The following is a 12,059-nucleotide window of genomic DNA, read 5'->3' as shown; positions in this document are numbered from 1 at the left end:
CATGTTAGCATGATGCCACATTGTACATGAACACAGGATGACACACTGACTGACAGACAGATATATCAGCTCAGTGCTTAAGGCTTTAGATGGCAGGGCCGGCTCTACACTACAGGGGGCCGAGGCAGAACTTTGTTTGGGACCCCCGTACCCCCCACACTGTAATAAAGGTTCCAAGTATACAAATGGTGATAAAATAGTTTCAATATTTGCAGTAATAGAATTTCAAACAGTAATGCACGATGGAACACAAATATGGCATTAACAAGTAAGTTAATGCCATATTTAACAAGAGAAGAGGAAGCGAGTGAACCATGTCCTGTCAGTTGGAAAGTCCTCACATGCGCCACATTGAAGTGACGTTTGAAGTGTGGCGTTTGAGGCTCCTCGCACACAGTATCTCGTTCCCCTCCAAGGATGGCAGCTGTTTAGTTTTATCCACATAGAAACGTTTCACAAAGTTAACATTAATGTGTAATTCATCTCTGTCCGACCCTAATGAGCCACATCCTCATGGAGGCAGAACACCTAAAAAAAATGTCTTAAGCTGACGTGTCTTCTGTGCTTTATCGTCGCACTTTTATATCTTTCCGACTTGGGTTAGGCAATGATCATGTAGCTCACAGCTCACAGCAATGAAACAAAGTTTTACTCTTTTTTTTATTCCCCTAACTGACCATAGATCTAGCTGTAAGAACATAATGTGCAACATAGACAATGAAATGCTGTTAATGAGGTTTAGTGGGAATGTATTCTCAGCAAAGAGAAACTCCATGGCAACACACACACAAACACAATTCATAAAAAGATGAATACTGAATGAGAGACAAATCAAGGCTACTTACAACTGTGGATTTTATCTGTAATTTTTCCTACACTTTTCTGACGGTATGGAGCTGGGTTTAGCCTACAGGCTAACAGGCACATGAATCATCTTCAGTCTTTATTTCCGTATTGAGGAAACACCTGAGTATCCCCTGACCATGCCTCATTGGAGGACAGAAGTGAGGAGACAGGAAGGATCCTCCATGTGTTTTTTAACCAGCTGGAACATCCTTGATGATGGCGGCAAATATTTGGATGCTGGAGACGAGGCCGCGAGGATGGAGGAGAGGACCAAATGGAACGTACCTAGAGTCTCTCATCAAACAAGCTGGAGCAGTTTACAGTTACTTACAAGTGTATAACAGTAACTTACAGGCAATGACAATTTACAGTTTACAGTGTACTGACTATATGAAATACATTTCCCATTCAAGGCAATGGAGTCTGACGTGCATAAAATCAAGCACAGAAAAGAACCGTGCAGACGGAATTCCACGTCTTACCTCCGGTTTATTTTGACAGGGTGAAGTGAACACCATGACCTCAACACATGTAGGGACCAAAGAACTACAAGTCCCAGCCTTCACCTCTCTCAAAATGGCGTCTCAGGACAGCCACCTGAAACATCTGAACTACAGCAGGTTGGGAGCTGGTGAGTTCAAAGGCGTGACATCATCTGCTCTATATAAACAGCTGTTTATAACAGGACAACAGACCACTGGTCCTGGTCAAGGTCCAACTGTTCTCTAACCCAGTCTATAACATCTGTCCAGTCTTCACCAACCTGAAGGAACAGAACACCAATACAGCTGCAACCTGCAGAACGTGAGGCGGCCGGCTTCCCTCTTCCTTCACATGACTCCCATCAATGAAATTCTGCATGAATTCTCCAAACTCCAGGACATCTGGCTCAGGCCCAAAAGCGCCGCACTGCTGAGGAAACTTTGTGTTATTCCCCTTTACAGTCTCTGCCATTAATTAGACTGGACTCCAGAGTCTTTGTAGCACGAGCAGAACTCTTTTCCTCCTCACTTTCATTCAACTTATGACTTCAGTTTCAGTTTCAGTTTCATCCAACTCACTCAGGCAAAGGCCTGCGCTGCTGTCCGCCCATCACCCTCTGTTTCCCTCTCTCTTTCTCTCTCTCTCTGTCCATTCCCACATGGAGCAGCTTGGGTTGAGGAGACAAGCTATTTGTTCTTTGTCTGGTCAGTCAGGAGCTCAGTGCTGACGTTTTCCTCTTGGCCTTGACCTATACATCAGACAATAACAAGTGAGGACACACACACACAAATTCTATTTATAAAATGTTTCAAACTAGGAAAAGCAAATACCTTGTTGTTTGCTTGGGCAACAGCACTGATGAGCGAATGCTACTAGAGCTGCTAGAGCTACTACAGCTGCTGCCACAACTCCGAAGAGACCAAACCGTCCATGTTCTCTCTGCTCTGGATCCTCTGGTAGATCTGGGGCAGTTCCCATTTTCCCTGGAAAATAAAGCACAAGTATCCTGATCACACAGGATGTGTTTTTAGCAGCAGAGAATGCCCTTTTTCTTTTTCCAGCGTGAGTGAAGCTTTTTGTGAGCTGCTTTTGTGTTGCTTGGAGCCTTTCAATTTTCCACTTTTGGTGCATTTTTTGGAAGAGCTCCTTGAGCGCCCCAAGTTGAAAAAAAAGTCTACTTCAACCAATGAGGCACCTACATCACCACTGAACTGTGAAAGGCCTTGTAGCAAGAAAGAAAATGTCCAGTGATTAACTTGTAAGAAAGGAAAACATGTCTGTCTGCTTTTGGGAATATTTTGGATTTAGCTAAAATGACAAAGGTGAGACAGCCAACTTGAAGCTGTGAAGTTGTGTGAACCAAATGCCAACAGGAAGTTTATTTGAGTTCTGAGATTAATCTCAGAATCTATTGACCTGTGAGAGTCAGAACTCTGCCACAGAAGGATCTGGCTCTCAGAGGTCAAATAAATTTGACTGAAGCTAAGTATTATATTCAGACAATATTTAATTTGTTTTAGATCATTTGTTGTCTTTAGTTGTTCATTACAGGTTTGGCTCATCCGGCCACAGTAGATAACTGTGTGTGTTTATTTCAATGTTAAATAATGTTTGTAAAAAATCTGTAATTTAGTTATTTTAAAAATAGAAGTTCAAAGTGTCCTTCACTGATTGAAGAAAATAAAAAACAGGGAGGTCAGTTCAGGTATTCGGGTCACCAGCTGTTGCTGGACAGTTGTTTATTTCCTGGTTTTGCAAATCCGACAGCACTGTAAATTCATACTTTTACATGAATTCATATCGGTATACATTAAAATAAGGTATACCGCCCAGTGCTACTGGTAACAGTCCCACCCTGCAGTAGTTTTTGTTTTAACTAAAGAAGCTGCTGAAATGAGTCTAGTGAGGAAAGTTCTACTGAGTTCTACTGAGTTCTACTCACCAGTGACATTGAGTGAACATGCATGGAAGTTCCCTCCATAATCAGTGAACACTTCACACAAGTACGTTCCTGAGTCGTTAGTCCTGAGTCTGGACAGATGAAACCTGATGGTTCCTTCTCTGAGTCTGTGTTCGTCACATCGCACTCGTCCTGCAAACTGCTCATGTTGAGATTCTGGTTCTTCAACACCATTTCGTAGAAAATATAAAGTCTTTTCTTCAGTAGGAGACACCAGTGAACAATGGATGCTGAGTGAGGAGACAGACATGTTGGGTTTGGGTGGGAAGATCCATTCCATCGTCACGTTACCGTTCTCCTCTGCCTGATAGGAGATCTGCTTCACATTCACAATGAATGTTCCTGTGGGAGAGAGAGAGGAAAGTGAGGAACAGAGAGACTGAGAGTGTTTACATGCTCACCAATACTCTGATATTAACCTGATTAAGGAAACACTCTGTCTATATAGGTTTTGTTGGAGAGTTTTAGTGTCCATGATGGTCTAAATGCTGTTTCAGAGGCTTTTCCACCCTGACAAGAAGAAAACTCTGGAGGAAACATCACAATATCAGCTGATTTACTGACAGTAATTGGAGTATAGGGGTGCATGTAAACATACAGTTGTATTAAAAAGACAAAGAGGCTGTGAGGGTAATGAAGTCAGAAAATCTGTTACTGAGGCTGAAAATATCTTTATATTTCTGGATAATGAATTGAAGGTGGAAGCTGACCGGAGACACAGGATGTGAGGAAGAGCAGCAGCAGGATCCAGATCATCTTCTCCCTGTGAGAGCAGAGGACAGAGGGGGAGGAGTCATGAACATGTGATGAAACCTAAGTCATCTCAGGCAGTAGAGCCTCTCAGATCCCTTCACACCTCCAGCTGTCCTGTGGACCAACAGCAGACACTGAGCCATGTGAGATATGAAGTCTGGGTCTGATTCACCTGCTGGAGCTGAGAGTGGAAGAAGTACTTGCTCCCTGTACTTTATCCTGATTATTACACTGATACTTTTTTCGTGATCATTTCATGGTTTTCCTTGAGTGATTCCTGCTGGAATTTATTTAAATCATGCAGGAATTTAAGATCCTGCAGGTCATGGTCCTTCAGGACTCCAGCAGGAATTACCTGCACAGGGCTTAAAGAGTTCCTTCAGGACAGGTCACAGTCCTGTAGGAATCCTGCAGCTGCTTCCTATAGGATCTGGTCGCTCCTACAGGATTCTGCAGGACAGAACCTCCACAAATAAATTCCTGCAGAATTTTTTTGTAGAAAGTTTGGTTTGGTTCTCTCTGAATAAATTCAAAGCAATATTGTAAAAATCTTCCAAGTTTCTAACCTCCGTTGTTTCTCTGTTTACCACGAGATGGCGCCAGGTAATGTGACTAGAAACTCAAAACAACGGGAGTTGAAGTGCAGACTGCAGAGAGTTGAAGGTCTATGGGTACAAAACCAAGCCCCTTAATTTTATCTCTGAAATGTCCTTAATTTCTCATTACATAAACATTAATTATCCATTAAAAATAACATATAGCTTTAAAAAAGTAAGGTTAGTATCATGGGTTTATAAGGGATTTATTCATGGGTTGATTCACAGAGACACTCGTAATTAAGGGATTTTTTCAAGTCACGAGCTCAGCTGCATTAAATAACTTACAGCTCAACATCAAAATAGAATGAATATTTATTGAAATTGAAGTTAAAATTGGCACAGCAGTAATTCCTCTATGATGCTCCATGATGTGCTGGTGGAAGAAGAATGTGGGAACAGCAGGTGAACCAAATAGAGAAATTGAGATTTTATAGAAATTAAGTTCTGCTTGGTGAATCACTTATTGCCGAATTGTCCAGCGGCTCCTAAAGATACAAAAAAGGTCTCAAGTGATGATCTACGATGTGTGCATCATTTGATGATAAATAAGGAAACATTAAACTTTTTGAATGGAGTTTGGTTCTCTTCTCTCATCGGGTCTGTCAGCCAGCCAATTTTTAACTAACCATGTCCAATATGAATATCTTATGATTGTAAAATATTACGGCTGGAATGATGAGTGTATTTCCACTTGTTGCTGACTCCGGACCGTGGGCTGTCTATTAGGACAGATGAGCACCTGGCAAAGACGATCCGTTCCACCATTTTACATTAGCTTGGATTGGTTGGCTGGTAACAAAAGGCTGTTCACAATTTCAAGGAATTTCAACATCAACATTAAATATTCCTTTTTACATTGGATCATTAATTCAGCAGGATCCATATATACAGCCCTGCCAACCTGAGTCATGATCAAACATTCTAATTAAACAAACAATTATCAGGAATAAATGGCCATTATATACAAAGAAACAAACCATATATTTACTAAACAGAAGTCATCATCCTTGAATAAATAAATAAAACTTACTCACACAATCCAAACTAATAAGGAGGAACAAGGCACCTGCCTGCAGTCTGTTTATCTACCAGAAGGCAAAACTCCATATAAAGTTTTAACCTACATGAATGAAATGGCCAAGGAATGGATCAAGAAAGATTACATTTAGGTGAATAATGTTTGTATTTCCAGTAGATCCAATACATCCAGAAAAAAACAGGATTTCTCCTACAGTCCATACAGGCAGCTGGTGGAGAAAGGAGCATACAGATCTGCAACTGTAGGCAAAGCAACCTTTCTGTATGCAAAAAAAAAACTGGTTGCCAGGTTACCAGGGTTTCATTCAGCCCATTTCCCGTTTTCAGTTATAGGAACAATAGAGAAAACAAAGAACCTGCCCAACCAGAATCATGCCAGAGTCTAAAACCGACACCTGCATTTTAATAACTGACTCAGCTGAAACAGGAAGTACAGATAGCACAGATAAAACAGTAGAGGGGTTTTGTCAGAGAGAGGGATGTAAATGACATAAGCAAGTAGAAACGTATTATTACGACAACGCTCTATCTTTAATTATTGCTTTAATTTCATTGTACTTATTACTGGTATCATGCATTACATTTTCATTCATATACTTTAGTACTGTTTTACTCTCCAGCCTACTCCTCTATTCTTTGTTTCTGTAGCGACCCAATTTCCTCTTCAGGATCAATGAAGTTCATCTTCTAATCGTGTCTCTAGACAGATATGTAGATAGATGGAGACAACATGATGATACCACAAGGCACCAGAGACTCTGACACTGGACTGTAGACTTTGTGCCACACTGAGTATGTTTACATGCACACCAATACTCCAATTACTGTCAGTAAATCAGCTGATATTGTGATGTTTCCTCCAGAGTTTTCTTCTTGTCAGGTGGAAAAGCCTCTGAAACAGCATTTAGACCATCATGGACACTACAACTCTCCAACAAAACCTATATAGACAGAGTGTTTCCTTAATCAGATTAATATCAGAGTATTGGTGAGCATGTAAACACTCTCAGTCTCTCTGTTCCTCACTTTCCTCTCTTTCTCCAACAGGAACATTCATTGTGAATGTGAAGCAGATCTCCTATCAGGCAGAGGAGAACGGAAATGTGCCGATGGAATGGATCTTCCCACCCAAACCCAACATGTCTCTCTCCTCACTCAGCATCGTTTGTGCACTGGTGTATCTTACTGACGAAAAGACTTTATATCTTCTACAAAATGGTGTTGAAGACCCAGAATCTCAACATGAGCAGTTTACAGGACGAGTGCGATGTGACGAACCCAGACTCAGAGAAGGAACCATCAGGCTCCATCTGTCCAGACTCAGGACTAATGACTCAGGTGTTTACCTGTGTGAAGTGTTCACTGATTATGGAGGGAACTTCGGTGAATGCTCACTCAACATCACTGGTTAGTAGAACTCAGTAAAACTATTTGTAAGTGAAGAGGGACTCGCTCCCCTGACTGATCTGCTGTGGTTCTTCTGTTCTCTTGTCAGATTGTTACAGTAAAATGTTTCCTCTTCACATTAATGACTCAGTATTTGTCTGATCTCTGAACAGCAGCCAGGCTTCAGTCCACAGCTGAGAAAACTGAGCCGCAGAGCCGGGGAGTGACTGCTCTCTTTGCTGGATTGGTGCTTTTGTTGCCGCACTTTTCCTCACAATGCGATCCACTCTGCATGAGGAGACTGCTCAAATGAAATCTCCACTGTTTGGGGAAAAAGTGGCATCTTTGGCTTTCTGTGTGCCAAACCTGCTTCACCCGCACAGCTAACTGCTGACCACAACTCATTCACTATGAAACACTCAGAGAAACATTTCACAGAACCCGTCACTTACTAAGGTACATGCACATGTTCCTAGTCACAATTCAGAGTTTGTTGATGCTTGTTGATGTTTATTGAAGCCGGTCGCCTCACGTTCTGCAGGTTGCAGCTGTATTGGTGTTCTGTTCCTTCAGGTTGGTGAAGACTGGACAGATGTTACAGACTGGGTTAGAGAACAGTTGGACCTTGATCAGGACCTGGTTCTCATGGTCTGTTGTCCTGGGATTTCTGCAGAAACAGTTTGGTGATCACAGCTGGGCCGCAGTCTAAAGAGGATGTGTGACTGTAAACAGCTGTTTATATAGAACAGATGATGTCATGCCTTTGAACTCACCGGCTCCCAACCTGCTGTAGTTCAGATGTTTCAGGTGTCGGTAGAGTTGAAGTCTGGGACTTGTAGTTCTTTATCCCCTACATGTGTTGAGGTCATGGTGTTCACTTCACTGTCAAAGTAGACTGGAGGTTTCTGTACTTGACTTTATGTAGATAAGACCTTATTGCCTTGAGTGGGAAATTTCATGTTAATCTATATAGTCAGTACACTGTAAACTGTAAATTGTCATAGCTTCAAAGTAACTAAGTCAGCTGTCACAGCTTGTAACTGTAAACTGTTCCAGCTTGTTTGAGCAGAGACTCTGTGTTCAGAGAGCGGAACAACCTCCTCCTCTTTGCCTCCATATTCACAGGGAAATCTGTTAAAGATGAAAGAAAGACCATGATTTTGGATGAAAATCTGATATATTTGCCTTTCTTATTTTAGCACTTTGTCATATTTTGCAATAATCGATTTTTGGTTTGTGATGTAACTGGACAAAACTTTAGCCATAAGCTTTCCCTATATGCTGACTATGCAGTTGTGTAGTGGGGCACCATTGTTGAGTTTCTTTTTTCTTACATGTTAATTTCATATTTATGTTCCATTGTATTATTTTACCTTGCTTTATTTTGTTCAGTGTGCTGTTATTCATATCTCCCTCAGTATTTAATGTCTATAGATTACTGTTTGAAATTCTATTACTGCACATACCGAATCTCTTTTATCACCATTTGTATACTTGGAGCCTTTATTACAGTGTGGGGGGTACGGGGGTCCCAAACAAAGTTCTGCCATGCTAACATCATGCTCCATCATGCTAACATGTTACCTATGTAATATGTTCTGTGCAGTATGTAGATATGAGCAGGGAGCCACCTGGTCAACATGCTAACTGAACAGTTGAGATGTGTTGACTTTACGGAAGAGGATTAGGGCCACATGTGAAAAATTTAGAATTCTGACTTTAAAGTCAGAAGTCAGAATTCTGACTTTAATGTCAGAATTCTGAGATTAAAGTCAGAATTCTGACTTTATTCTCAGAATTCTGACTTTAAACTCAGAACTCAAATAAATTTTTCACATGTGGCCCTAATCCTCTTCCGTATGACTTGCACTGAGTCAGTCTGTGGATAAGGAACTGTGGGCCAATCAAAAGCACTTTATTGACATGCTTTTAATATTGTTTTTGATTTCCCACTTTTAATCTTGTGGTGGGTTTTTTTTTGTTGTTGTTTAATCACTTTTGAACTCATGCAAATATTGCACTTCCTTATTATGCACTTTTCCATTTTGTAAGCTCTGGTTTTAGATATGTAGTATATAGATTATCACTAATTATATTTTTTATATTTTTTTTCATATTTGATCATTTTATGTGATTTTTCAATTTTGTATGCTGTGAATGTCATTCCACCATTCTGACCAAATGACTGTTTTTTCAACTTGGGGCGCTGAATGAGCTCTTCCAAAAAAGGCACCAAAAGTGGAAAACTGCAAGACTCCAAGCAACACAAAAGCAGCGCACAAAAAGCTTCACTCACGCTGGAAAAAGAAAAAGGCCGTCCTCTGCTGCTAAAAACACATCCTGTGTGATCAGGATACTCGTGTTTTATTTTCCAGGGAAAATGGGATCTGCCCCAGATCTACCAGAGGATCCAGAGCAGAGACAACATGGACGGTTTGGTCTCTTCGGAGTTGTGGCAGCAGCTCTAGCAGCTCTAGTAGCATTCACTCGTCAGCGTTGTTGCCCAACCAAACAACAAGGTATTTGCTTTTCCTAGTTTGAAACATTTTATAAATAGAATTTGTGTGTGTCCTCACTTGTTATTGTCTGATGTACAGGTCAAGGCCAAGAGGAAAACGTCGACATTGGGCTCCTGACTGACCAGACAAAGAACAAAGAGTTTGTCTCCTCAGCCAAAGCTGCTCCATGTGGGAATGGACATTGCAGAAATGATCCAGTATAATGTTACAGAGAGAGAGAGAGAGACACACTCTGGAGTCTAATCTAATAATTATAATAATTGGTTACATTCTATTCACCTTATTTTCCACGGTGACGTCATCGCGTTCGTTTTTGTCATCTCACTTCCGGCTGAGAGAGCGCTAGCTAGCCGACGACAAACAAAAACGATGTCAAGTGTATTATGTGCAGTTAGGGGGTGCCATAACAATTGGATAAAGAGGAGAGAGCAGTTACAACAACAGTGTTATGACCATAAAGTGAAGAGGTCGGAGTGTTGTGGGGCATTTTACAACCTGCACCCACCCCCTAAAGGTGAGGAGCACTTGAGGCTATGGCTGAAGGCGCTAAACTTGAAGCACCCACCGAAGCGCCCATATGTGTGCTCTTACCATTTCGTGGACGGGAAGCCGACAGATGAACACCCTTACCCCGAGAAATGGCTCGGCTACGATGCTCCGTTAAAGAAGTCACATCGGGTGATGAGGAGGTTGTCAGATACAGGTAAGCTAGCTAGCTATATTCAATTGCTTGTTAGCTAACGCAGGTGAAATCCGTGCTCTGAATACATTTCACGATCAGTAACGTTAAGTGTCTCTCACTCAGATATTGATATTGACCTTCATCTTGGTGATTACAATATTGTGTGTGTATATTGTCTCCTTTTTTGCATTCATCTCTCTCACACTGTTTTGCATAATTGTGGTTGCCATCCTATAATATATTAATTCTTATGATGATGGACCTTAAAAAACACTCACTTGACTAGTGGGACCACTTGGTTGAGGTTCTACTGTGAAAATATATTTATGGTTTATATTATTTCCACAGATACATCAACGGCCGTCAGCGATGCAGTGGAGAACTGTGAGGATGACCACGTCAACATGCCTACACACTGTGATGCAGAAACACAATGGGAGGATCCATCTGTCTCTGACCACAACTACACTACAAAAACACCACTCCACCTGAGGCCCCCTACCTCTGATATGGGAACACAGTGCGTTGTGCCAGCTGCGTTGTACATAACTCTGCTGAGGAACAACCACCTTTGTCAGCTCTACACAGGGTTGTCATTGGATGCATTCCATTCCGTGGCCGAGGACCTTACCAAAGGGTACAACAACAGCTTCCAGCTACACCCCTGGGATCAGCTCCTGATGACCCTGATGAAGCTGCATCTGAATTTAATGCAGGGGGACCTTGCTGAAAGGTTTGGCGTCTCTCAATCTGTTGTAAGTTTCAGAGAACATTACCCAAACACAACGTGTGTGATCGACTGTTCAGAGACACCCCTTCAAAAGCCACGTAACCTTGACTCGAGAGGTGAGTCCTACAGCCATTACTACGGCCAGAATACCATCAAATACCTTGTCTCAACTGCACCATGTGGACTGATCATGTTCATCTCACCAGCATATGGAGGAAGGTGTAGTGATAAATTCATAACTGCAAATTCAGGGTTCCTGGAATACCTCCGTCCAGGTGATGAAGTCATGGCCGACAGAGGCTTCACCATCAAAGATCTCCTCTATGAAAGGAAGGTGAAACTTGTCATTCCAGCGTTCACCAAGAGAGGCATGCAACTCTCTGAAGAAGACACCACCAACACTAGGCGCATCGCCAATGTACGGGTCCATGTTGAGCGGGTCATATGCCAGCTGAAAAACTTCAAAATCATTTCTCAAACAGTTCCAATTAACCTCGCCCCTAAAATTGACAAAATTTTGAGAATTTGTGCAGCCCTGTGTAACCTTCGTGGTGATATCATTTCTGATGTAGAAGATTAATAAGAGTGTAAATTTGCCGTTAAGGCGCGCTTCACTTCTGTCCATACATGTTGGTGTGTTTTTGCTAAATAGTGTAAATAGTTATTTTTTTCAAACCTATACAATGTGACAAGATATTACCTGTTTAGAAATAGTTCTTTTCTACAACTTATACAATGTGACAAGATATATACCGGTTTGGATATGGTTCTTTTTTTACAATCTGTACAATGCGACAAGATATTACCTGTTTGGAAATTGTTTTTTGTTTTTTACAAACCTATACAATGTGAGCTCTGTTGATTACCCTTGTGATTTAGAGGAATAAACTCTTGTGATTTGAAGAAATAAGTCATGTCAACAAGTTTGCAAATTAATTCCATCTTGGTTTATTACATGCAGTATAATAAGAATTTAATAGTAATCTGTACATGAAGGTTGGTAGGAGGCTCCCGAAAACACACTTCCCTTCTTACAACATATTATACAACTAACATTTACTAA

General features: G+C 41.3%; 2 protein-coding genes across 2 annotated transcripts; one reads left to right on the top strand and one right to left on the bottom strand.

Moving 5' to 3' along the window:
- Positions 1-729: 729 nt before the first annotated feature.
- Positions 730-5,875, bottom strand: LOC139643814 (uncharacterized). The gene is made up of 6 exons (XM_071519084.1): positions 5,676-5,875; positions 4,000-4,052; positions 3,272-3,631; positions 2,160-2,312; positions 1,908-2,077; positions 730-1,755 (listed from the first exon to the last, which is right to left on the bottom strand). The coding sequence occupies exons 2-5, from the start codon at positions 4,043-4,045 to the stop codon at positions 2,016-2,018; spliced, it is 621 nt and encodes a 206-aa protein (XP_071375185.1). The 5' UTR covers positions 4,046-4,052; positions 5,676-5,875; the 3' UTR covers positions 730-1,755; positions 1,908-2,015.
- A 4,078-nt stretch (positions 5,876-9,953) lies between these two features.
- Positions 9,954-11,576, top strand: LOC139643802 (uncharacterized). The gene is made up of 2 exons (XM_071519070.1): positions 9,954-10,287; positions 10,615-11,576. Exons 1-2 carry the CDS (start codon positions 9,954-9,956, stop codon positions 11,574-11,576), a joined length of 1,296 nt encoding a protein of 431 aa, XP_071375171.1.
- The last annotated feature ends 483 nt before the right edge of the window (positions 11,577-12,059 follow it).

This window comes from Centroberyx affinis, unplaced genomic scaffold, assembly GCF_046629955.1.
Source record: "Centroberyx affinis isolate AG114_WGS23_722 - 3 ecotype Tasmania unplaced genomic scaffold, CSIRO-AGI_Caff_v1 ptg000655l_1, whole genome shotgun sequence".
Lineage (NCBI taxonomy): Eukaryota > Metazoa > Chordata > Actinopteri > Beryciformes > Berycidae > Centroberyx > Centroberyx affinis.
The sequence above is the reverse complement of the archived record's forward strand: the minus strand, read 5'-3'. Positions and strand labels throughout refer to the sequence as shown.